The following is a 26,905-nucleotide window of genomic DNA, read 5'->3' as shown; positions in this document are numbered from 1 at the left end:
TATTTTTTTCTAAATCCATTTTAACAGGAAGATTAAGAAAGAAATGAAAAAAAATCATTATTTCTCAGTTTTTGGCCATTATAGTTTGAAATTAATATACGCTACCGTAATTAAAACTCATGTATTTTGTTTGCCTATCTGTCGCGGTTATTTCACCGTTTAAACGATGTCCCTATCACAATTTATAGTGCCGATATTTCATTTAGAAATAAAGGTGCATTTTTTCAATTTGCGTCCATCGCTATTTATAGGCTTATAATTTTAAATAATATAATAACATACTCTCTTGACATGCATATTTAAAAAGTTCAGACCCTTGGGTAACTATTTATGTTGTTTTTGTTTTTTTTTTTTATTGTATTTTTTTGTTTTTTTTAAATAAAAAAATGTATGTGGGTAATTTTTGGGGTGGGAGGGAAACTGCTATTTTCTAATGTAAAATAATGTAATTGTTTTATTAAAAATGTATGTGGGTGCAGTTTACTATTTGGCCACAAGATGGCCACAGTGAGCAAAGTCCTGGATGCGAACTATGTCGCATCCAGGAACTAAAATTCAGAGGAGTTGTTTCCTGGGGGGCAGAAATACCACGCTCTCTGGAGAGAAAGCGTCGGTATTTCTGCGGGGAAGTCAGATCGGTGAATGGGAATTATATTCCCATTCACTGATCTGGGGGCTAGCGGCGGGCGGCGGGTGCGCGCGCGGGAGCGCGCCCGATCGCGCGCACCACGCAGGGAACACAGCAGTGCCTTTCTGGACGAGAAAGCTCGTCCAGAAAGGCCGAACTGGTTAAATACCCATCCCTTCCTCCCCTCGCCAGCCAATCACAGCAATCGGCTTCTGTGCCTCCTAGGGGGACAATCGTCACACGGCTGTCCCCAGTACAGCGCTGCTGTAGATCGCAGCCCTGTACAATGTAAATAGACGGCTAGTCTCCCAGCCTAGAGAGATCTCCTGCAAAACCCCACCCCAGGACTTCACGCCATTTGGCCTTGAGGGGTCCTGGGCCATGCCAATTGGTGTAGAGCAGTTGGCAACCAGTTAAACATAAAAGTAGGTATTCTAAATAATTTTCTGCATTGTACCATATGTCGTTACGGTCCCAAGTCTTGTTGCAAGTCCCTTTTACATTCACTTCAATATCAGTTTTGTGTGTGTTTGATTGCAGATCATTCTGATTCATTTAGGGTAGGAACACACTAGGTAGAATCGCATGTGCGTTTTCCATAGCACATAGTGGAAAACGCATATGCGATTCTGCTTAGTTTGTTCCTACCCTTACTCTTCAAGTTAAAGTGGACCTGAATTCAGAAGTTCCACTGTGCTCTAAAAGATACACAACAGCATAATAACCTTCAAAGAAAAACATTTCTTCTTTACAGCTGATACGGATCCTAAAATAAGTTTCTACTTCCTGCTTTCATGTAAGCAGACATATTGTTGAAGTGTACCAGAGATGGCATACTGGCCCATATTTATACTTACCTGGGGCTTCCTCCAGCCTCATGAGCACTATGGCTTCCCTCGTCGTCCTCCTTGGCCCCTCTGTTCTGGCGCTACGACTGCTGGTTATCTACTCAGTCGCCACCAGTCAAGGTCTTCTGCGTATGCGCGGCACGGCCGTGTGCGCTCCCCTGCCGTGTTCCCATCCCCTGGAGCGTCCTGAGCCTGCGCAGTAGTACGGCACAGGCGCAGAACGTTCCTGGGGACGGGAACGCACGCGTGGTCGAGGCTGCGTCTGCATGGATTAATTGGAATCCTAGCGTCTTAACGGAGGAGCCGAGGAGGGCGGTGAGGAAGCCCACGATGCTCATGAGGCTGGAGGAAGCCCCAGGTAAGTATAAATAAGAGCTAGTGAACTATCTCTGGTTCACTTTAAAGGGCGTTTTGGACGCAACTTTTTTGGGATCTACCACTGTCCCATTCAAGTGAATAGGAGCATTTAGAGCTGGCCTTTGCAGGCTTTCGTGAACTCCTGGTGGTTGATCCCGGTGTCGCGTCGCGTCTCGAAAGCAACATGTTGCTTTCAGAGGCGGTGAATGCCAGGAAATCGGTGTAGGGATCCGAACCGCTAGCCTTGAAAGCTTCCCAAAAGCCTTCAAAAGCTAGCGGTTAAATGCTGGCGTTTAAATGCGGCATCAGGCAAAAGCTTGCCAGACGTCCGTGTAAACAAGCCCTAACATCCTCTCTTCAAATGAGCTTGTCTGCCGTGGCAGTCAGCTGCCGCTATGGGATTGAATAACAACTTGTGCTTGGTCACAGATGAGGGGGAATTAGACAGGCTAAACTCTCTAAATACATACGGGGTGCATTTCTCTGTTTTCCTTTTGTTCTGTGCAAGAGTTCAGGTCCACTTTAAGCTTAGGTTGTCCTCAGATTCCTATTTATTTATTTATTATTATTATAGCTTGGATATAGTGTGGGCTCAATCCTGTGCTTACAAATTGGCTGTTCTGCCATAGTAGTCAGCTGACACAACTAAGGGAATAATTTACAACTTGAGTTTAGTCACAGAGGAGTGGAGATTAGACAGGCTAAACTCTCTAAGGGCCCTTTTCCACCAGCACGTTTGCGCTGGCTGAATCGCAAAAAAGCAAACCGCTAGCAATTTTACAATCGCTACGGTTTGCTTTTTAACATAGGAATCGCGGTAGGTCATTTCCACTACCGCGATTCGTTTTTGACGGGAACGCGAACGCGCGGCGGAGCGATATTTGCCGCGATTTTGCTATGCAGTGCATAGCATAGCAAAATCGCGTCCGCGAACGTCGGGGAATCGCCGGTTTTGCGATTCAGCAATCGCTAGCGTTCAGCGTGAACGCTAGCGACTGCAGGTGGAAAAGGGCCCTTAATACATACAGTGTGCATTTCTCTGTTTTCCTTCTGTCCAGTACAAGAGTTCAGGCCCACTTTAGGGGTTGCTGTCACAATCGACACTCAACAGCATGTATTGTTTAGCAAACTGTTACGCTTTCTGTGCAGCACTCTACTGGCCTTTGTTAGTTGGAAGGTTATGGGGTAAGTTTATGAGAATGAACTGTGCAGCATCTCTCAGCACCACATGCGGTGTGATCAGGCCCAAAGGAAGTGTGAAGCAGGTTTTTACATTTGGTCCCAATCTAGTGCTGCCTTGTGTGATGTATTGGGAGAGTGCTGATGAGCCGCTGAGGTGTACGTCTGTCTGCAGATTGTAGATAGTGTCAGATAGCCCTTGTACAGCTTGTTCTGTATTTAATAAGTTGCTGTGTTTTTTGTTTCAGAGCACACATCATCTGTGTCAAAGAAGCCTCGTCTAGACCAGATTCCAGCAGCTAACCTGGATGCAGATGATCCCCTCACAGATGTAAGGTTTAGCTCTGTCACTTTGATCATTTTGTATTTTGAAATTCCATGTAAACAAGCCTGATCCAATGCTTAAAGGGACTTCGAGCAGTACGGAAACTATGGAAAGATGCATATCATTTTAAAGCTCTCTTTCTCCTCTTTCCAATGATATATAAACCGCCGCCCTACGCCTTTTAGTTTTCGCGATTTTCGCGATTGAAATTGCCGCGGCCGCGATTTCAATCGCGAAAGTAAAGAAAACTAAAAGACGTAGAGCGACGATTTAGGGGTCGTCAGAAAGAGGAGAAAGAGAGCTTTAAAATATCCATCTTTCCATAGTTACGTTGTATTACACAGGGCGACTTTTTCTCAAAGTCAGCAGCTCCATTCAGCAGAAAAAGTCGCCCTGTGTAATACAATGTAACTATGGAAAGATGGATATCATTTTAAAGCTCTCTTTCTCCTCTTTCTGACGACCCCTAAATCGTCGCTCTACGCCTTTTAGTTTTCTCTATTTTCGCGATTGAAATCGCGGCCGCGGCAATTTTAATCGCGAAAATCACGAAAACTAAAAGGCGTAGGGCAGTGGTTTATATATCATTGGAAAGAGGAGAAAGAGAGCTTTAAAATGATATGCATCTTTCCATAGTTTCCGCACTGCTCGGAGTCCCTTTAACATCTATCTATCAATCTATCATTACTTGAAAAGGACTTGACCGATTTGAACGAAACTTGGTACACAGATCCCTTACTACCTGGGATGATATGTTCTGGGGGTCTCGCGTCCCCCCTGCACACCTGGGCGGAGCTACAAACAGCAAATCAGATTTCACCCATTCATGTCAATGGAAAAAATGGAAAAGGCTGCCATTCTCACAGTAATCAAGCCAGAGTCCCCACACTTGGCCACTTGGTGACCGGGGTTACAAATCCAGGAAAAGTGGGTGGAGCATTAGACAGCCAATTAAATTTCAGCCATTCATTTTAAATGGGAAAATGTAAACTGCAGCCATTCTTACACTGCTTATAGCAGGGTTCTCAAACTTGGCACACTTGGTCACTGGGTGAGTGAGATTAAGATTCAGGAAAGTGGGTGGAGCCTACAACAGCCAATCAAAATTCACCTATTGATTTTCACAAACTTGGCACAGTTGGGCACTTGGTGACTGAGGTTGAAATTTCAGGGAAAGTGGGCAGAGCATAAAACAATCAAATATCAGCCATTCATTTTAAATGGGAAACTGTAAACTGCAGCCATTCTTATCCACTACTACCCACTTCAACTACAGTGGGATGCGAAAGTTTGGGCAACCTTGCTAATCATCATGATTTTCCTGTATAAATCGTTGGTTGTTACGATAAAAAATGTCAGTTAAATATATCATATAGGAGACACACACAGTGATATTTGAGAAGTGAAATTAAGTTTATTGGATTTACAGAAAGTGTGCAATAATTGTTTAAACAAAATTAGGAAGGTGCATAAATTTGGGCACTGTTGTCATTTTATTGATTCCAAAACCTTTAGAACTAATTATTGGAACTCAAATTGGCTTGGTAAGCTCAGTGACCCCTGACCTACATACACAGGTGAATCCAAATGTGAGAGAGTATTTAAGGGGTCAATTGTAAGTTTAACTCCTTTTAATTGATCTGAAGAGCAGCAACATGGGGGTTTCAAAACAACTCTCAAATTACCTGAAGACAAAGATTGTTCAGCATCATGGTTTAGGGGAAGAATACAGAAAGCTGTATCAGAGATTTCAGCTGTCTGTTTCCACATTTAGGAACGTATTGAGGAAATGGAAGACCACAGGCTCAGTTCAAGTTAAGGCTCGAAGTGGCAGACCAAGAAAAATCTTGCATAGACAGAAGCGATGAATGGTGAGAACGGTCAGTCAACCCACAGACCAGCACCAAAGACCTACAACATCATCTTGCTGCAGATGTAGTCACTGTGCATCGTTCAACCATTCGGCTCACTTTACACAAGGAGATGCTGTATGCGAGAGTGATGCAGAGGAAGCCTTTTCTCCGCCCACAGCACAAACCAAGCTGCTTGAGGTATGCCAAAGCACATTTGGACAAGCCAGCTTCATTTTGGAATAAGGTGCTGTGGACTGATGAAACTAAAACTGAGTTATTTGGGCATAACAAGGGGCGTTATGCATGGAGGAAAAAACACAGCAATCCAAGAAAAACACCTGCTATCTACTGTAAAATATGGTAGTGGTTCCATCATGCTGTGGGGCTGTGTGGCCAGTGCAGGGACTGGGAATCTTGTCAGAGTTGAGGGACGCATGGATTCCACTCAGAATCAGCAAATTCTGAAGACCAATGTTCAGGAATCAGTGACAAAGCTGAAGCTGCGCCGGGGCTGGATCTTTTAACAAGACGACCCTAAACACTGCTCAAAATCCAGTAAGGCATTCATGCAGAGGAATAAGTACAACGTTCTGGAATGGCCATCTCAGTCCCCAGACCTGAATATAATTGAAAATCTGTGGTGTGAGTTAAAGAGAGCTGTCCATGCTCAGAAGCCATCAAACCTGAATGAACTAGAGATGTTTTGTAAAGAGGAATGGTCCAAAATACCTTCAACCAGAATCCAGACTCTCATTGGAACCTACAGGAAGCGTTTAGAGGCTGTAATTTCTACAAAAGGAGGATCTACTAAATATTGATTTCATTTATTTTTTTGTGGTGCCCAAATGTATGCACCTGCCTAATTTTGTTTAAACAATTATTGCTCACTTTCTGTAAATCCAATAAACTTCGTTTCACTTCTCAAATATCACTGTGTGTGTCTCCTACATGATATATGTAACTGACATTTTTTTTTTATCCTAACAACCAACGATTTACACAGGAAAATCATGATGATTAACAAGGTTGCCCAAACTTTCGCATCCCACTGTACTTCTACACTTTGATTCTTTATGGGAGAAAAGTGCTATAGAAATATTAGAAGTAGTTAGAACCTCCACACGTGTGGTTTTTTTTTTTCACTTTTGTGTGTTGCCCCATTTGCTAAAAATCTGCTTACTTCCTGTGACATCACGGGTTTGAATTTTGAGGTAATGCTGTCAGAGTAAAGAGAGTCCCTAAGTAAAACCCTGACAGTAAGCTTTTACACGTATTCTACATGTGTTTTCATGCAGTCTCTGAGTTTTACCCACTTCCGTAGCCAAGTACGATTTTCCTTTTTTCTACTGGTCATCAGGGACACTGATAAAAGTAAAAACCCTGAATAGGATTTTAACTGCGGTCGGGCTTTATTCACATGGTTTTCTTATTATTAGACATTACTGCTTTATTGGATTTTCTTGTGAAGTTTGTAGAATGTCCTCAGTTACTACAATGAGACACTTCTGCTGTCCTGCTGTAATAAAGGCATCTGAATGACATTTATTGATATTTGCAAAAAAAGTCTCTGCACCTCCTTCTGATGTTCAAATGTAAATAAGCAGAGAGCTTTAACATCTTGCCAGCATACAGGAACAGAAGAAGGGTTGCTCTTTTTCTCTTAAAGTGAACCCTAGGCAATCCTCAGGTAAAATAACACTTACTTGCTTAATTGGCTCCTGACCGGCTCACACAGCTCTGCCGTTATATAGATGGCAGGGCAAGTGATCTGCGGCAGGGAGAGAGCAACATGTGCGGTGGGATGATTGAAATCTACGCCCTGGCAGAAAAAACTGGATCAAAACAGGACGTAGATTTCAATCATCAAGGTCCGGAAGCGGTTAAAGAACATGTGAGGCTAAAAAAGAAATGTGGTTTAACTTACCTAGGGCCCCTAGACGTCATTTGGGTCCCTTGACACAGCTCCGGTCTTCTCCAGGATCCACTGGCAGCCTGTAAGGATCGCCGACCCTTAATGGATTGGTGGCTTTGTGCACCCGCCCTGTGCGAGAGCGTGCCCACTTCACTGGGCGTGTATTGCCCCGCTCCCAATAGCACATTCACAGAAGGCATCAATCCATCAGGGGTCGGCGATCCTTACAGGCTGCCATGCAGGACCCCAGAGAAGACCAGAGCTGTGCCGCGGGACTCAAATGGCTTCTAGGGGCTGGAAGAAGCCTTAGGTAAGTAAAACTACATTTCTTTTTTTGGCCTCGTGTGTCCTTTAACCGCTTCCAGTAGCACCTGCAATATTTACCTTACCTGACTCTAGCGCAGGTGCAGTAGAGCGGACCCAGTCAGACTCAGCTGTGTCTGCCTGAGCCCGATCGGAAAGCCGCTACTGCACTGGAGCCGGGGAAGGTAACTATCTCCATGTCCACTGTTAGGGGGCTGCCAGCGCTGCAACTGAGGGACAGGGGATGCCTCATTAGGATCCAGAGGTAAATGTGGGGGGAGGGGGGGTTGTTACAGGTTTTCCATCTGTAAAAGCAGGGAGTTTCAAATCAGGATACCATTTATTAGCTAACATGGTACAATACTGCTATTACTGCAGTGAGTGATGGAGAAGCTTCTCCTGTTGGCAGCTGAACACTGGTGGTTCTGAGGCTATTTTGGACAAGGGTCACCTCCGCATGCTGCTTCCAGCTATCTATGGTGTTCTGTAGAATCTCAGCTAAGAGCTACTAATGTATTTTGATATTGCTCATTAGGAAGAGGAAGATGACGACTCTGACGCAGACAGCGATGATGATACTGCCGCCCTTCTGGCTGAACTGGAGAAGATTAAGAAGGAACGGGCAGAGGAACAAGCTCGCAAGGTAAGGAGGAGTTTCTGGAATGATGGGTTCTGGTGCTCCTATTCTATATGATTTCATGGTTTATAGCAATATGGATGCTTCCATTCTGTATGAGAAGTATCTGTGAGTTCAGCCTAGGAGCATGTGATCTGCTGCTTAGAATCTGTGTTTCTATGACAATAGCTCACCGTATGCGCAGCAATGCTCTGTTGTCAGGGGTAACCATGCACCAGTCACGGCTTGTCGCTGCTCCACCTCACACATCATTCATTACCGTCCACATATGTCTCATTATTGCTACTGAATGGTGAGACTGCCAGCAGGGGCAGCATTCCTGTGTTTTTTCCTCCTGTGTTTACAGTGTTCAGTGAATGTCGTCGTCATTATGACCTGACTTGTTGCTCTCTAGTAGTGTTTTAGTCATTGTAGTGTTTGTTACATTTTTGTATGGCATTGTCACATATCTCCCAACTTTTTGGGGTAAGAAAAAGGCAAAGCAAGTGGTTTCCGCACATGGGCACTGTTATAACACTAATGCTATATTGCGCACCCCACGCAAGGGTAATTCGGGACCGGACCCCAAATAAACGTCTTCCTCCGAGTTGCTGCACCTGCGCAATATTATGTGGGCACACTCCTGGTGACTGTGGTGCACGCATGCACAGAAGACACCAACCCATTGTGAGTATGCAATACTGCAGAGGCTGCCAGCAGGACCCAGGAGAAAACTGCAGCTGTGGGAAGGGACACGTGACATCTAGAGGCCGGAAGAAGCCCCAGGTAAGTAAAGAGAGATTTATTTCTTCACCTCCTGTGTTCTTTAAAGCGGTATTGTCACCATAAAAATCAAATTTCAACAGCAACTGGTCTGAGTATATTAAGGGATAAAGATGCTAAGCCTGCATTCAAAACTTTCAAAACTTTTTCTGCTGTTATGATTTGGAGTTATCACATACTTAAGGAACACTGGCCCTTTAGTAGTCGTTGCCAAAGAATTGCATGCTGGGGGTTCTTTTTTATCTATAATCTATTCCTCCTCTTCCCTTTATTTCCCTGCCAGCTTCTTATCTGAAACCTAATCCCCTACTCACTTGTGTTTACAAGCAAGGCTGAGGCGACTCAGCGATTGGAGGAGACAAGAAAAAAAGTAAAGGGCAGAAATGACATCACGAGTTAGCCTTAACTGTGGGCAAAAGACATGGCCCCCACCACTAACAGAATTCTCATCATTTACTATATAACATTCACTGAAATCAAAACGTGGACAGTATAATACATGTGTTATGTAAGTAGCTCAAGTATTTATCTACTTATATATGTGTTTTTTTCCCTGGCATAGTATGGCTGATCCTACTGCTTTAAGAACAAACCTACAGTCGCTATCTCTTTCATAGCCCAGGGACTGCCTGTATACCAAAGAATGCTCTTCGCAGTGTGCATTATTGTGTTAGCCATCATAGTAGAAGAGATGAGAAGAACTGCCTACTTTGGCAAAACCTTTTCTATTTTGATTGAGAGATTGTAACAATCAGAACTTACAGCAATGCAAAACACACTGTAAATATTGTAACTCTGAGTAAGCTTCCAGTAAGGCCCCGTTCACACTTGCGGTTGTTTGCCAAACGGACCGGATGACCTGACCGGATCCGGACCGGATCCGGATCGGAACCGTACGGTTCTGATCCGGATCCGGTCAGGTTGCATCAGGTGTTCATCAGGATGCGATCCGGATCCGTTTGGCAAAAGTAACGTAAAAAACAAAAAAAATGTTGGGGTCTGGGAGGTCAGCAGAAGGGGGACCTGTGGAATCAGGCCCTCTGCTGTTTAGCACTCACCTCCACCTGCGACATGCTGCCAACATCTCCGGATCCGGATCCAGCTGTGCTGCTCCACTCCAAAATGCTTGCCCACGTGTCCCCATCCAATATCGCCGCAACAATCCGCATAGGAAGTGGGGTAGAACATCCGGATTTCTCAGCCAGTGTGTTGTGCGCTCTCCGGTTCCCATTGGTTTGTATTGGCCGGATGGTGCAGTCCGGCTCCGCCCCGGATACGGCTGCCGGAGGAGCCGGATCAAAAAATAGCGCATGTTGGAACGGAGGCCGGAGTCCGGATCCGGCCCGGCTCCGGTCCGGCAGAACGGACGCATGTGAACGGACGCATAGGCTTTCATTGCTATGCCGTGCGTCCGTTCCGTCCGTTCTGCAAGCGGTGCGGCTCCGGCACGGCGATTCCGGACGGCCACCGCTAATGTGAACCGGGCCTAAATCCTATCATGTTGCATCCGATAATAATCGTAAACTGCGTCACATCGCTCTGCATGGATTGACAATCGCTCCGTACTTTACAATGGATCTGATTTGCTACCCCAGGAACCCGCAGTATAAACTCTTCTTTGCAAATACAACAGGAACAAAAACAATAAAAACAAGAAAAAAGGTTTAATAAACAGTCTGTAAATCAATGGCTTGGTATAGTGCGGCCGGTTAGAAAGGATTGAGGTAGACGGACCCCTAACTATAAGCTGTACCTTATTGGCTAAGTGAATGTGCTTTCAGGAGTAGTTTTCCTGGGCAGTGAGTTCACTTTAAAGGGATACTTAAGTGAAGGAGGAAAAATGAGTTTAACTCACCTGGGGCTTTCCTCAGCCCCCTGCAGCCGATCGGTGCCCTTGCAGCCCCGCGCTGATGCTCCTGGACCCGCCGGCGGCGACTTCCGGTTTCGCCGTCACCGGCCGACAGGCATGGGAACGCGAGTGATTCTCCGCGTTCCCAGCCTGTATATCGCCCCCTATGCTGCTATTGCGGCCACCTGGCATAGGGGGTGATATACAGGCTGGGAACGCGGAGAATCACTCGCGTTTCCATGCCTGTCGGCCGGTGACGGCGAAACCGGAAGTCGCCGCCGGCGGGTCCAGGAGCATCAGAGCGGGGCTGCGAGGGCACCGATCGGCTGCAGGGGGCTGAGGAAAGCCCCAGGTGAGTTTAAACTCATTTTTTCTCCTTCACTTAAGTATCCCTTTAATTACAAAGTGGTCTGCACACCTATGAACTTAAAGTGGATCCGAGATGAGCTTTTACTCATTGCATAATTGTGTTCCTTTCCTATTGTTTATAGGGCATTCCTCAAGCCAAATACTTTTTTTTGTTTTAATACTCTAATTCCCTATAAACTAAACAAGCCTTGCCCACAGCTTTTCAGAGGGCCTTGGCATTTTCTGACAGTAGCAAGGGCTCATGGGAGCTCAGTCTGGGCAGGAGGAGGCGGAGGTATTACTAGCCAGAAATTTCAGAGGCAGAGGGGAGGAGGAGGGAGGATGCGTTTTTTTTTCACAGGCTAAGCTGAAGATGCAGATAAGCTTGCCTGTGTGTAATGTTTACAAACAGAACATGGCTGCTGTCATTGTATCACAGGAAGAAATCATAAATTGGTGAAGCTGTTTGCAGCTAGATATGCTGCGTAAACTATCTAAACTTTAGAAAAACACACACACACACACACACACACACACACACACACACACACACGTTACTTGTTATAGTTCGGTTTTCATCTTGGATCCACTTTAAGGAGCAAAGACAATGGCATAAACGGGTGTGTGGTCATAAAGACGGACCAACAAAGGTCCTACCATACCAAGTAGAGAAATGGGCCAGCACACCAATGTCTGTTTGCAATCAAAATATATTGTAAATAGCTTGCAGTAAACATATAGATCCAAAATGTTTGTAGTACAAAGCACAAGACAAAAATCAAACAGTGGCTACAACAATGATCTTAGATGCAGCATATAGGTATATACAGTAGGCAAATACAGTAATGTACAATAGCCCTGAAAGCGCTGTTTCAGCAGCAGCCGGAGAAAAGACCCAATACCCTTTGAAAAAAGTACTATTTACCGAAACAGCGCTGTCAGTGCTGTTGGAACTATGCATTAGCTGGTTATTATTATTATTATTATTTATTGTATTTATAAAGCGCCAACATCTTACGCAGCGCTGCACAATAGATAAATGGGTTAACATACAGGTAGAACATACGGAAACTCACAACAAAACAAGATCATGCAAATGATTTGATAACAATACAGTGTCATAGGTCAAAATAGAGACTGTTCGAGTCTACAAGAGGGGTGGTTGCGAGTAAGATTGCATAATCAAGCTGGATACGTTAGGGAGGTGGGCCCTGCCGGAGGCTTACAATCTAAAGGGTGGGGTGGAGACAATAGGTGCGTCTTTTGAGAGGAGGTCTAACAGAACATATTATGGTGCTGGTGTAGGGGGGTATGCGAGCGTTAAGAGGTGAGTCTTGAGAGCTTGTTTGAAGGAATTAAAGGTGGGGGCGAGTCTGACAGCTGGTGGGAGAGAGTTCCAGAGAGTAGGGGCGGCCCTGGTGAAGTCCTGCAGTCGTGCGTGTGACTGAGTTATGCGTGGTGCGACTAGGCGCAGGTCATTGGAGGATCGGAGGGGGCGGGCTGGTATGTGCCTGTGGACCAGATCAGAGATGTAGGTTGGGCAGGTCTTGTGCACTGATTTGTAGGCAAAGCACAGGATTTTGAAATTGATCCTAAAGCTGATGGGGAGCCAGTGTAGTGCTTTACAGAGCGGAGTTGTAGAGGCGCTGCGGTGAGAAGAATGTATCAGTCTGGCTGCCGCATTCATTACCAATTTAAGTGGGTCAGTACGGTTAGAGGGGAGGCCAGATAAAAGAGAATTGCAGTAGTCTAGGCGGGAGATGACAAGGGCGTGGATGAGGAGTTTAGTGGTGTCAGGGGACAGGTAGGAGCGGATCTTGGAGATGTTGCGGAGGTGGAAGTTGCAGGATCTGGCAATACCTTGGATGTGGGCTGTAAAGGAAAGTTCAGAGTCCAGAGTAACGCCTAGACAGCGGGCTTGGGAGGTAGGGTGGATTATAGTATTTTCAATAGTGACATGCAGATCTGGGAGGGGTGCAGCTGTGCAGCTCAGTCTTGTCCAAATTAAGCTTCAGGTACCTGGCAGCCATCCAGGAGGAAATGGATGTGAGGCAGGCAGAGACTTTGTCCATGGTAGAGGAGGAGAGGTCTGGGGTGTGGAGATATATCTGGGTGTCGTCGGCATACAGGTGGTAATTGAAGCCCATGGAGGAGATGATTTTGCCAATTGAGGCAGTATAGAGTGAGAACAGTAGGGGTCCTAGGACGGAACCTTGAGGAACACCAACTGAGGGGTGTAGGAGTGGATGAGGAGCCATTGAAAAATGTTGTAAAGGAGCGGTTGGAGAGGTAGGAGGAGATCCAGGCTAAGGCTAGGTCCTGAATGCCCATTAGCTGCAGGGAGTGGAGGAGGAGGGAGTGGTCGACAGGAGAGGTCCAGGAGGAGCAGGATGGAGTATTTACCTTCGGCTTTGGCAAGGGCGAGGTCATTTACCACTTTGGTGAGGTCGGTTTCTGTAGAATGGGCTGTGCGAAAACCAGATTGCAGGGGATCGAGAAGGGAGTTGAAGTTAAGGAAGTTGGTCAGGCGTTGGTGGGCCAGGCGTTCAAGAATTTTTGAGGCAAAAGGGAGGAGAGAGATTGGGCAGTAGTTGGATGGCAGAGCAGGGTCAAGTGAAGATTTCTTCAGTAGGGGAAGCACAGTGGCCTGTTTGAATACGGAGGGGAAGATGCCGGTGGAGAAGGAGAGGTTGAACAGATGGGTGAGGACAGGGGCCAGATCAGAAAAATGTGGGCGCAGAGAATCAGATGGGACCGGATCTAGGGGGCAGGAAGTGGCAGGTGAAGTTGCCAGCAGCTGGTTGACTTCCTCCACCGTGACAGGATTGAAGGAGGTAAGGGAGGAGAAAGAGGAAGGAGTCGGATGTGGTGGGGAGGCGGGGGCGATAGAGTGGAGGAGAGAAATATCTCTCCGGATGGTTGTAATTTTGTTGATAAAGTAATTTGATAGGTCAGTGGCTGAGAGGGTGGAGGTTGGGGGGGGAGGTGTGGGGTTAAGTAGGGCATTGAAGGTGGCAAAAAGACGACGTGGGTTGGAGGCTTGGGTAGCGATCAAGTGAGTGAAGTATATCTGTTTACTATCAGCGAGGGCAGCATGGTACGTCTGCAACTTGGTTTTGTATCCCAGGAAATCATTGTTGTTGCGGGATTTCCTCCATTTGCGTTCTGCAGCTCGTGTCTCATTTTGTAGTTTTCTTGTGAGGGCAGTGTGCCAAGGTTGGGGGTTGGGGCGACTGTTGGTACCAAAGGTAAGGGGAGCCGCATGGTCTAAGGCTGCAGAGAGGTTACTGTTGTATTGAGCTGCCGCTTCGTTGGGGCAGGTTAGGCTGGGGAGGGAGGAGGAGAGAGACTGGAGGGGTGTGGCTAGTACATTGGGGTCAAGGTTGCGCAGATCTCTCTGCCAACGTCCAGTTTGGGGAGGGGGACAGGGGGTGCTGGATGGAGTGAGGGTGAAGGTGATGAGGTGGTGGTCGGAGATGGGGAATGGTGTAATGTCCAGGGTGGTAAGTGCGATGGCTTTGGAGAAAATTAGGTCCAAGGTATTACCAGCACTGTGGGTTGTGGCGTTAGTATGCTGAGTGAGGCCAAGGGAGCTGGTGAGCGAGAGAAGCTGAGTGGCAGCAGAGGTGGTAGGCTCATCAATTGGAATGTTAAAGTCTCCGAGGATGATTGTTGGGAGGTCAGAGGACAGGATGTGTGGGAGCCAGGAGGCAAGGTTTTCTAGGAAGTACTGGAGGGGGGGGGGCGGTATAGGACTGCAATAATGGCTGGGAGAGGATGGTAGAGGCGGATAACATGGGCCTCAAAGGAGGTAAAGTAAAGAGAAGGGGGAGGGGTAAGGACACGGAAGGTGAAGGATGGGGAGAGGAGTAGGCCCACCCCTCCCCCAGGCCTGTTATCTGGTCTTGGGGTATGGCTGAGGTGTAGACCCCCGTAGGATAGGGCTGCAGCTGCAGGCAGGTCAGAGGGGGTGAGCCAGGTCTCAGTAAGCGCAAGAAAGGTGAGGGTTTTTGAGATAAAGAGGTCATGGATAGTTGTAAGCTTGTTGCGGATAGATCTGGCATTCCAGAGAGCGCCAGATAGAGGGAGAGATTGTCTGAGTATGGGGCGGATGGGAATGAGATTGGGGCGAGAATGTTCGTGGGTATGGGGAGGGTGAGAGGTGCGGCGGGGAGAGGGGCTAGGTTAGTCAATTTTGACTAACAATTGGACTTTTGTGCACTGCCGTTTTGCTCATGCTAGCTTCTCTGTATATCCTGGCTCATGGACTATGTTTTTGCTCGGACACATCCGAGAACACTAAAAATAAAAAAAATCCACTTACCTGCGGTTTCCTCCAGCCCCTGGCAGCCATCCTCTGCCCTCGCCGCAGCTCCGCTCCATGTTGATTTTTCATATTTTTATTGTGAAGTCAGTTAATAGCACAGGGAAACAGTGTTTCACAGCCTATAGCGGCTTCTTCAGCTCAAAATATGTGCCAGTCACAGCAGTTGTAAGGGCTACTTCACACTGGGCGCTTTTTCAGTGCTTTGCTGCTGCTAATGAATCCCCATGGATACATTCACACTGCAGTGTTTGCGATTGCGATCAATCACAAATGTGCTGCATGCAATGTTTTGGGGGCGATTGCTCTGTGATTCTCGTTCTATTAAACGGGAATCACAAGTGCAAATCGCAAGATTTCACCCGCCAAATTGCAATTGCAGACACGAACGCGGTCGCTAGGAAGAGCCCAGAAGAACTAGCCCTAAGGCACACGTGCCGAACTCCAGGCCTGGAGGGCCAGATCCATGCCAGTGTTTAGGATGGACTGAGAAAGAAAGGAATGTGTTCTACCTGATGGACACACCTTTCCTGATTCAGACCCATCCATTCATTTGAGCTGTATCAAAAATGTGTGAGGCTTTCGGCCCTCATAGGACCGGTTTGACATACCTGCCCTAAGGCCTTTTGCTCCCTACATGCGACTTTTTTTTTTTTTTTTATAGAATTTGATTTTTGATTCCGATTTAAAAAAAAAAAAAGTACTGCATGCTGCTACGTTTTTAAAATCGGAATTAAAAATTGGATCATATAAAAAATCATAATTGCATGTAGTGTGCAAGAAGCCTAAGAGCTGTGAGCGTGGAAAGCCCCCATCCCCCCCAGAGAAGTGTGCATTATTTTATGGCGAACGATGGAGTGTAGCAGCGCTCTCACTTTTGGGTGGAGTACACAATCAGCCCCTAAAAAAACAAAACAAAAAAAAAAACAAATCTCAACATGTCTCATGGGCTGCGGAGGACGGGGGACACTTGTGCAGACATTAAAATGTCACCCAATGTGATCATAAAGCATTGTTTGGAGGACTGTTTATCCAAGGTCTGTGCAAGGCTTTGAAAATGGTCTGTCTGCTGACTTATGCATAAAAGTAATACTTGAAATAGAATTGAAAAGCATTATTGGACTAGCAGTGAAGTATTGTCTCCTTTCCGGGACTGTAAAGCTTTATTTAATTACACAGAGGGCACCTTGAGCAGCAGGCATCCATTGTGCGGGAGTGACTGCTTTGTCTAAAGGTAGCCATACACTGGTCGATGTGCCATTAGATCGACCAGCTTACAGATCCCTATCTGATCGAATCTGATCAGAGAGGGATCGTATGGCTGCCTTTACTGCAAACAGATTGTGAATCGATTTCAGCCTGAAACCGATTCACCATCTGCTGAGCTGCTCCTGCCGCCTGTCCCCCCCCCCCCCCCCAGTATACATTACCTGACGCTGGCTCCCGGGCATCTTCTCCGCATTGCACGGCTCTGTTCCGGATCCATTACGGCGCTTCCTGTGTTACTCCGTGACCAGGAAGTTCAAATAGAGCGCCCTCTATTAGAACTTCCTGGTCACTGCAGTGACACAGGGAGCGCCGGGATGGATGGAGCCGGAACAGAGCCGTGCAGCACGGAGAAGACGCCCGGGAGCCAGCCTCAGGTAATGTATACCTGATCGGATCGGCCGCCGCTAGCGACGCGCACTTTACCGGCGGGCGATCGAGGGTAATTTCCCGCACGGCGCGATCGACGGACCGATCCGATTCCGGGAGGGAATCGGATCGGCGGCTGCGTTTAACGCGAACGATTGGCAGCAGATTCGATCCCAGGATCGAATCTGCTGTCGAAACGGCCGGGAATCGAGCCAGTGTATGGCCTGCTTAACACACGCAGCTGCTGTATCTAATGCCAGCATCCTACTCTCCAGAGAGGAACTGTCCTCCAAGCATTCAGTTACACATTCCTCTGACATTCATAGCAATGCCTTTGTAACAGCGTCACACGCTGGTGATTCATGGCTTTCTTCAACTCTCTGTAGACAAACTATTAGATTTTGTGAAATTTCCCGTTTTCACCCTTGTAATCCACCTCGGGATATGTATGAAGAACATCAGGATGCTCTAAATCAGTGTTTCTCAACCTTATTCGGTATGTACCCCTTAAAATAGCTTCAATACCTTCATGTTCCTATTGATCAAGATTTGTTTTAAAGAAGGTTAAGATCCTAGTATATTTTGGTTACCTTTTACTGAATAAAACCTGGTTAAAGAGCAACTGCAGCGAAAATAATGTAATGAATAAAAGTGATTTAATTTTTACAATAATAATTGATAAATGATTAAGTCATTAGTTGCCCATTGTAAAATCTTTCCTCTCTCTGGTTTACATTTTGAAATGTATCACTAGTGGTGTCAGGTGATCTCTGTTGTAGGAGATGCTACTTTTTTTGGCAGTTGGAAACACCTGTTATTTCCCACAATGCATCAAGGCTCCCACAGTGTGATATCAGTACCTAGGTGCGGACATCACACTGTAGGAGGGGTTCCACCTCAATATCAGCCACACAGAGCCTTCTGATGATCTGTCTGAAAAAAGGAAAAGATTTCTCATGGGAAAGGGGGTATCGGCTACTGATTTGGATGAAGTTCAGTCCTTGGTTACAGTTCCTTTTTACAGCGGACCTGAACTCAGAACTTCCTTTTTCAGAAACATCATAAAAATCTTTAAAGAAAAACATTTTTTTGTTAAATCTTACAGAACACCTGCAATAAATCTGCAGTGTCTACTTCCTGGTTTCATGGAAGCAGAAAGGGTTAACATCCTGTGTTTACATATTGGCTGTGGCTGACGAATTCTGGGGCTGACACAGCTGAGAGCTCAAATTACACTTGTGATTACAGCAAGGCTTGGTGTACAGAGGCGCCAGAGTAGAATAAAAACGTTTAAAAACCGTCTAAAAGAGGGGGATGTTCAGGTGGACTTACCTCCCTCGAAAATATAAAACGCAATTGAGTCACAATATATCAATACAAAAATGTTTTTATTTAACTCCACTTAGTGCAACGCGTTTCGCAGATGTGGTCCCGCTTCATCAGGCAAACAGGAGTATAACTCAATGGGTCTAAATGCAGAAGTGAGCACCTCCTGTGAAGAGAGGCGCTCACTTCTTCATTTATACGCCTCTGTACACCAAGCCTTGCTGAAATCTTGATTCCACCCTCGGTGCAGAGGTGTTACCCCTTTTCCTATCTACAGAGAGCGACATCTTAAAAACCTGAGTGGGGTCAGGTTCTAATACTCCCCACCTGCACTTGAAGTGGTTGCCTATGGGTAACCCATGTTTGTGAGTATATCTAAATATCTTGCTTTAATCCACAACCAACTTAACAATACTACACCATATTGGGCTCTCGATTTCTCTTTGTTCTTCCAAGCATACACTTGTGATTAGTCTCAGAGGAGGGGGGAATTAGACAGGTCCTTCTCTCTAAATACACACCGGGTGGATTGTTCTGTGTTTTCTATGTGTCCTGTGCAAATAGTTCAGGTCCTACAGGCATGTGGTGGGACAGCTTTCTTCCTAGTGCAGCAACAACAACTTGGAACTAAATGCTCTCAAAACCATGGAGATGATAATAGACTTTAGGAGATCTCCCCCCCCCCCCCCAGCACCTCCCCTTAACCATAAATGGATCCACAATAACCCAAGTAGAGTCATTCAAGTTTCTTGGGTCCACGATCTCACACAACCTAAAATGGGACAACAACACTGCCACTATTGTCAAGAAAGTGCAACAGAGGGTGTACCATCTACGGCAGCTGAAAAAGTTTGGCCTACCTCAAAATCTAATGGTGCAGTTCTTCTACACTGCAATCATCGAATCCACCATAACATCATCTATGACTGTATGGTTCGGCTCCTGCTCAGCATTAGAAAGGGGAGGCTGCAGCGCATCATCCGATCAGCGGAAAGGATAATTGGCTGTAGCTTACCTTCCCTGCAGGATCTTTACGCTAGCAGGTGCAGAAAGAGAACAACCAAAATTGCCTCTGACCCCTCTCACCCAGCTCACTCCATCTTCCAGCGCATGCCTTCAGGAGTAAGATTCCGGTCAATCGCTACCAAAACCTCTAGACACAGGAACAGCTTTTTTCCTCAAGCGGTAGCCATACTTAATGCTGAACCACGTTAGAGCTGCTAGGACTGAAAGTAATCAGCACAGAACTGAAAATGAACAATTCTCACATTGCTTACTGCCACTATACTTATAATGTCCTTAACTTGTAATATACACACTGTCTGTCCTTGTATTGTTTTTGTTTGTGTTTGTTAAGCAACTGCCAAGACAAATTCCTTGTATGTGCAAACTTACTTGGCGAAAATAAATTGATTCTGATCTTTAGTGCATATACCGTCATTTAGGTATTTTTGTTGTGTTGGAGGAAGTGGGAAACGCCACTTTGAAAGATCAGTTACTGCATGTGTATCCGACCCCAGAGTACTTCCCGGTAGAGAAATATCCATCTGTTGTGCTGCCCAGGGAGTAGTCAGTCCATGACTGCAGTCCTGACCATCCTCACGTGTGTGCAGTAAGCTGAAGGAGCCTCTGGGGGGCAGCATCTTATCTGTGAGAAGTCTATGTTCACTTGTACTGTAAGATGGCTGCTAACCTCTATGTGATTACTTAAAGGAACTAGAACAGAAAGCGGAAGAAGAGCGGATTCGAATGGAGAATATTTTGAGTGGTAACCCCCTGCTTAACCTCACGGGCCCTGCACAGGCTCAGGCCATCTTTAAAGTAAAACGGAGGTAAATATCACAATGTTTGTCTCTATGTCAAAGTGCAATTCCACCTATTGGTGAGAAATGAGCCAACCCCTCAGTTCAGCTTTTTGCATATTCTTAGAATTCATGGCACATATGATCTGAGCTTGCTTAGCTTGTGTATCAGAAATGTAATGCTCAATTTTGCCACATTTTCTAAACTTTGTAAAAATTGGTAGGTTCGCTGTTCAACCTCAGTCTGAAAGAGGCTGAACTGCTGATCCAAATTTCAAGGCAAGATTTTTAGCTTCAGTATGCTTTTTCTAGATCAACATTTTAAAAACCATTTCTGCCGCCCAAATGTGATCCTCAGGTCCAGGCGGCTGCTCTGTTGCGGTGCCGCGCTTCGGCGCCCCCCAGTGCTGTCCGCCGGTAGCCCTGGGATCAGTGAACGATCCGTGTCCCCAGCAGAAAAACCAAAGCGCTCTTTCTAGAGGCTTCAGTCTTTCTGCAAAAAAAAAAGTTTCCCTGTCCTCCTTGTGCTTCCGGTGATCGAGAAGCACAAGGAGAAAAAATAAACTCAAGGTGGCCAAATAGTAAAACTACATCTACATATTTTTTACATTACAATTTACACATATAATATAAAAAATTAACTGTTTATTTCCCACACCAAAATATTACCCGAATTTAATTTTTAATGTAAAAAAAAAAAAACATTAATGGTTACTTAAAGGACTTCCGAGGCCAAAATTAATAAAATCACACTATACCTTTTTTTTTGCAGAATCCACGGAGGACGTCCTGCCCGTCCTCCGCTCTGTTCCGCCATCAATGCACGTCTTATTGTTCCCCTACGGCTCGGCCCGACCCCACCGAACGGGTCGCATGGATGCCACCTCTAATATGGCCGCCGCCTTGCTCCGCGGCTGCGCAGTACGCTTTGTCGCTAGCGCGACTGCGCAGCCTGTGTGCGCCCGCCCGACGTACGCTTGGGGAGCATGCCGGGACCTAGTACGCGGCGGGAGGCGGGCAATAGGCTGCGCAGTCGCGCTAGCGACAAAGCGTACTGCGCAGCCGCGGAGCAAGGCGGCGGCCATATTAGAGGTGGCATCCATGCGACCCGTTCGGTGGGTCGGGCCGAGCCGTAGGGGAACAATAAGACGTGCATTGATGGCGGAACAGAGCGGAGGACGGTCAGGACGTCCTCCGTGGATTCTGCAAAAAAAAGGTATAGTGTGATTTTATTAATTTTGGCCTCGGAAGTCCTTTAAGGGTCTGAACTTTTTAAATATGCATTTGAAGGGGGTATACTACGAACATTTTTTTAATTATAAGCTTGTAAATAGTGATGGAAATATTGGTGCCATACATTGTGATGGGGACAAAATTTAAATGGTGTCTTAACCAAGACAAACGGGCAAATAAAATGCATAGGTTTTAATTATGGTAGCGTGGATTATTTTAAAGCTATAATGGACGAAAACTGAGAAATAATGCATTTTTTCCATTTTTTCTTATTAATCCTGTTAAAATGCATTTATAAAAAAATAATTATTAGCAAAATGTACCACCCAAAGAAAGCCTAATTAGTGGCGGAAAAAACAAGATCTAGATCAATAAATTGTTTAGTGATAAAGTTGTTAGCGAATGAATGGGAGGTGAAAATTGCTCTGATGCATAAGGTGAAAAAATCCCCGAGGGCTGAAATGGCTGACACTAAAGCGAAAAAAAAAATTATGATGAATTGGTTGTGTAGTACGGATAAATACTAGAGCCTAAGTAGCATAGAAAATATTCTCATTTTTATTTTCAGTTATATAATGTTATTTATAACATTGCGTTATTCTCTAATATTTGCAGTTTACACATTACTCAGCATTCTAAATGATTTTACAGAGCAGGCTAGTGAACTTTTAATCCGTCGTCTGGAGAAAAAAAGAAAATACAGTGACCGTTCAGATAACAAGCTTCAGAAGACAGAGCTCTCTGCGACTTTGAAAGTCGTGGAGCTCAGTGGCTCTTTTGCATAGATACCTGGAGATCCTTAACTCTTCCTGTACTGGAAACAATATTAGACTTATGTCTCTGCTCCTAATGTTTTATTTCTTAGCTGTACTACACATACAAATCATATACTTTTTTTTCGCTTCAGTGTCTCTTTAAGCACTTGTGAAAAGGTGGAGAGCCATAATGATTACAGTTGACTATCTGGAATCCGTAAACATACATGCAGTTAGCAGGCAGATCACAGTGATCGAATATGCCAGAAAATCCATCTGTGTATGGCTACCGTAAAACTCATCTCCCAAGTATGGCTCGAAAATGTCCTACACTTTAGTTGTTCCTGCACTCAGTTTCTTCCCATGTCCCAAAAACGTAGAGTGAAGTGCCCAAATTTGGCTTTACATTATGATGGACATATGACTATGGTAGGGATTAGATTGTGAGCCCTTCTGAGGGCCAGTCAGTGACAAGACAATATACTTTGCACAGCGATGCGAAAGAGGTCATAAACAATAAAATAGATGTTTGCTTGAAATACAAGCTGCAAGATCCAAACTGTACGTACTCCGCAAGTTACCACATGTCTACAAGCGCTATGTGATTTCTTTCACTGGGCATGTGCAGTTTGAAACTCGTGCAGTTCACATCGCTCTGTGCAACTCAAAGGAACTTCCTGAAAGGTTGATGAGGTAGGAGGAGGGGGGAAAAGGTAGGATGCAAAGGAAAATGACAGTTTTCTAGGTTTGCGCTGCTCAGTAATGTCAACTTAATATAGGGATTCAGTTGGGTCGCTCCCTTCCAGGGCCGCCTTCAGGGAATAACAGGGGGACTTCTATTTGGGGCACGAGTGAATCTGGGGCCCGGCAAACAGTGCTACACATGGGCTGCCCATTAATGTGATAAGAAGTTCCGGGTGGCTCATCAAGTAGTTAACTTGGTCAGTTATTGATTAAAGTAATTTTGAGATGAATGGGAGAAAGGATTTCTACTTACCTGGAGCTCCTTCCAGCCCCCTGTAGTCAATCAGCTCCCTCAATACTGGTCCCATCCTTTGCTCCTGTGAAGTCCACACAATCCAGGGGGCTGCGGGGCACTGCTCATGCACTGTTCCAGGCTGCCTGCCTCCTCCATCATGCTCCCGTATCTGGGATTGTTCTGCACAAGCGCAGTTACAGTCTTAATGAACTGAGCATATTCAGAATGCTCCCAGCCATGGGAGCGCATGAAAAGCAGTCACATGTACCTTAGTGTATTCAGGCCTTCAAAGATTGATATTCGCCTTGTGGACGCAAAGGGTAGTGAGGGGGGCCCAGTAGGTTTGCACAGTATGGGGCCGGAAATTTCTGATGGCGGCCCTGTCTCCTTCATATATTTTGACAACCAGCCATTGGCTTTCGAGTCCAGACGGACTAAAATTCGGAAATCAAATGAAATCTAATGAGTTCAGGTGTGACTGCGGGATGGGGGGTTAACTTACCCAGAAGTCTTTGGGACAGCGGCAGTTCATTAGGCTTCATATGCGTAATGAAAGACTTCTGGGTATCTTATTCCACACCCCCCCCCCCCCCCCCCACCCAACACCTGAAGTAATTAGACTTCATTTGAATTCTGAATTTGAGTCTGTCTAGACTTGAAAGCCCATCACTTATCTATCAATAGAAGGATAGGGCTGCTCAACACCATGCAATGGTCCACACATGCACTACTACTATAGTCTATGTGGCCTATATAGCTGTACAGGTCTAATTTATCCTTGAGAGCTTCTGATGTATCCACACAAACTCCACTTCACAAGCGATCAGAGGCTTATGCTACCACCACACCCTGTGTGATAAAACTCCACAGATGTGGGTCTATTCAGGCATTGGGAGACTTAGGGCCGTCCTCCACCACTCTGGCTCTAATGCTGGATACTATGACCATTATGTCCCCACACACGTGGATCGTGAGTGTGCCAGTCGGTAGTGGAACGGAGGACAGAGATGGCCAGTAGCCATTTCCCACACATCGGGAACAGTCAGTGTATAAAACTCTCTGTGCAAGTTTCTACAGTAAATTGTGAGTTCAATATTATATTTTTCATAAATCCTCCGGTTTTACACGATGAGAAGTTATTTTATCCAAAGTAATATGGGGACTATCAAAGCCAGCACTTTAACTGCTCTGCAACCGTCTAATGCCGTTAGGTGTCTAGGGCGGTGGGCGGGGATTAGCAGGGAATGCGCGCGTTTTATTAAAAAAAAAAATTAGGGTGTCAGAGCTTCGTGACTAACAAGACTGACTGAACAGAAGTACAAATAGTTTAGCAGATGAACAGCTCACATGAACAAACCTCAGCTGTGTTTAGCCAAAGTCATGCTTTAATCTCTAGTCACCTGACCTCTCTCTGTGCCCCTAGGTGGGATGACGACGTCGTATTCAAGAACTGCGCCAAAGGAGTCGAAGAAATGAAAAAGGACAAGAGATTTGTAAACGATACCCTCCGATCCGAGTTCCACAAGAAATTCATGGAGAAATACATCAAGTAGAGCAGTTTTCTGTGCTCCTTCCAGACTGGACATTTTATTGTCATTCGTGGACATCATTTGACTTTTGGACTGCTTCAACAGTGTGCTGGAACCTCCTCCAGCCAATCAGATTGTCACACAACCCATTGCCCCTCCCCTTGGTTTCTTTGCATATTATTTTGGCTGTATGTGAATAAACGTCTTTTATTTTCTAGCTTTGTTCTCATTTTTCTTGTGGTTTTTTAGAGTGTAGAAACGTATGTCTTGTGTCATTATTAAAAGAACTATACTAATACTATTTTATTTGTTTTGTATAGTTTATTCATTACATACAAGTATTTGTAATATGTACTAAGCAATCTAAAAAAAACAAAACCCTAAAACCTTCTAAAGTGTAATTCTGTTCCACCCTTTATCAAACCCGGCATTTGTGTACCTACCGTATATACTCATGGCTAGGCCACCCTCCATACACATACAAACTTTTGGCATAAAAAATTGGCGAAATGCAGTGATTTTCTGATGGGCAATATAAAAAGTTGTATGACAACTGTGAATAAAACATGTTGGGGGGGGGGGGGGGGGGGGGGGAGGGAGGGGGGAATCTGATAAATATGTTGAAGTGTACACAAAATGAGATACTTGCCTGAAGAGAGCCCCAGAATCCTATTGAGGCTTTCCTCTGTATTGTAATGTCCCCCGTCGCTGAGCGCCCTACCACCCTATCCCCCTGAAGATTAGCAACAAGGCAATGCTAATCAGATCAGGGCCGCACAGCTCCTCTTACTTGTTCATGGCCGCTCAATAGCCGACTGAGCCCGCATGCACAGTAAGCCGGAGCTCCGTGCTATTGCGCATGAGCGGGCGGCTCCCACGGCCATTAATGCGGAAGTGAAGCTGCGGGGGCCCACCCTCTGTAATGTGGGGCTGCCGTCGAGAGGGAAACCTCAATAGGATCTTGAGGCTTCCCTCTCTTCAGGGTAAGAACTTGTTTTGAAGTTTTTTTTCAAAGTGAACCTGAACAGAGTATAATTGTTTAAAATAAACACTTGATGTACCTGCAAATGAATATTACATACTTACCTCAACATCAGTTCCTCTCAGAAGCTCACCATTTTTTTTTAACGATCTCTTCAAGCTTTGACTAAATCTAGTCAGACTTGTCTCTCGAGAAGCTGAATGGTCCCTTTTTCGCTATATCAGTTCCTGTCAGTTATGACTGAAAGGACAACTGATGTACAAGGTAATGTTCGTTTCTTTATGGTTCAAGCAATATTACTGGTTAACGAAGTTGAGACCTGGAAGCTGCTAATGGGTCATTGCAATTTTAAAATGGAGCACAGAAAATTCCACAGTGGACAAACAGGATGTGGGAGAGGAGAAAGAGATTGAAAAGCAGACTACGCGGAAGGTAAGTATGATGTGTGTTTATTTTTCAGCTAAAGAGAACCTGTAACAAAACAAGTTCCCCAGGGGGTACTCACCTCGAGACTCAGGGTCCCAATGAGGCTTCCCCTGTAGCTGCAGGCAATCCAGCGCTGGCTCCCCCGAAGAGTCCTGGAATCCTCCCTCGACAAGCCTGACAAGCGCTGATTTATTTACCTTTCCTGGCTCCAGCGGGGGCGCTGTTGCGGCTCTCCGCACAGAGATAGGTGGAAATAGCCGATCTCCGTCGGGTCCGCTCTACTGTGCAGGAGACTTACACCTGCGCAGTACAGCGGCCTGACAGCGATCGGCTATTTCTGCCCATCTCCGAGCGGAGAGCAGATACTGTGTCCCTGCGCTGGAGCCGGGAAGGTAAATATTTACATCGCCGGCGCTCCGGGAGGATTTTTGCCACCGCCGTGGGACACAGGAGGACGGGGGAAGCCTCGATAGGATCCGGAGGCTTCCCCCACCCAAGGTGAGTACCCCCCAGGGGAGGTTTTCTTTGTTACAGGTTTTCTTTAAGGTTTGCTTTTTGCCTGGTACACACATCCAGTTTTCACTGGTCAGTGACTGACCAATTTTACCACCTCCGTGTAGTATGAGTACCAACAGATTTTGAACACTGATCAAACTCTGCAGGTAAGTTTTCATACTACATGGAACTGGTGAAATTGCCCAATCAAAATTTGACATGTGTGGCTTTAGCAGTGACCAGGTCAGAGAAAATGTCTAGGCTTGTTTCCTGAACACTGTATGGGAACTCTGTAGGAGTTATGGACGTCTGAGTTCACTCTGGGCAGTGTATGGATATTCTCAGCCTAAGCAGTAAGAGAGGTCAAATTGATCTAGATTGCAAGTAGGCAGCCCATATTTCTCAGTTGGTTTTGGGA

General features: G+C 45.7%; 1 protein-coding gene across 2 annotated transcripts in view; it reads left to right on the top strand.

Moving 5' to 3' along the window:
• Positions 1-24,801, top strand: part of CWC15 (CWC15 spliceosome associated protein homolog) — a 31,394-nt gene extending 6,593 nt beyond the window's left edge. For both annotated transcript variants that reach the window (XM_068264918.1, XM_068264917.1), the window contains exons 4-7: positions 3,261-3,343; positions 7,941-8,048; positions 20,000-20,118; positions 24,479-24,801. In XM_068264918.1, the coding sequence (XP_068121019.1) occupies positions 3,261-3,343; positions 7,941-8,048; positions 20,000-20,118; positions 24,479-24,608 (440 nt within the window). In that variant the 3' untranslated portion in view covers positions 24,609-24,801. The remainder of the gene's footprint in view (positions 1-3,260; positions 3,344-7,940; positions 8,049-19,999; positions 20,119-24,478) is intronic.
• The last annotated feature ends 2,104 nt before the right edge of the window (positions 24,802-26,905 follow it).

Source organism: Hyperolius riggenbachi, chromosome 2 (genome assembly GCF_040937935.1).
Source record: "Hyperolius riggenbachi isolate aHypRig1 chromosome 2, aHypRig1.pri, whole genome shotgun sequence".
NCBI lineage: Eukaryota > Metazoa > Chordata > Amphibia > Anura > Hyperoliidae > Hyperolius > Hyperolius riggenbachi.
Note: the sequence above shows the minus strand (reverse complement) of the source record. Positions and strands in the feature narration are given on the sequence as shown.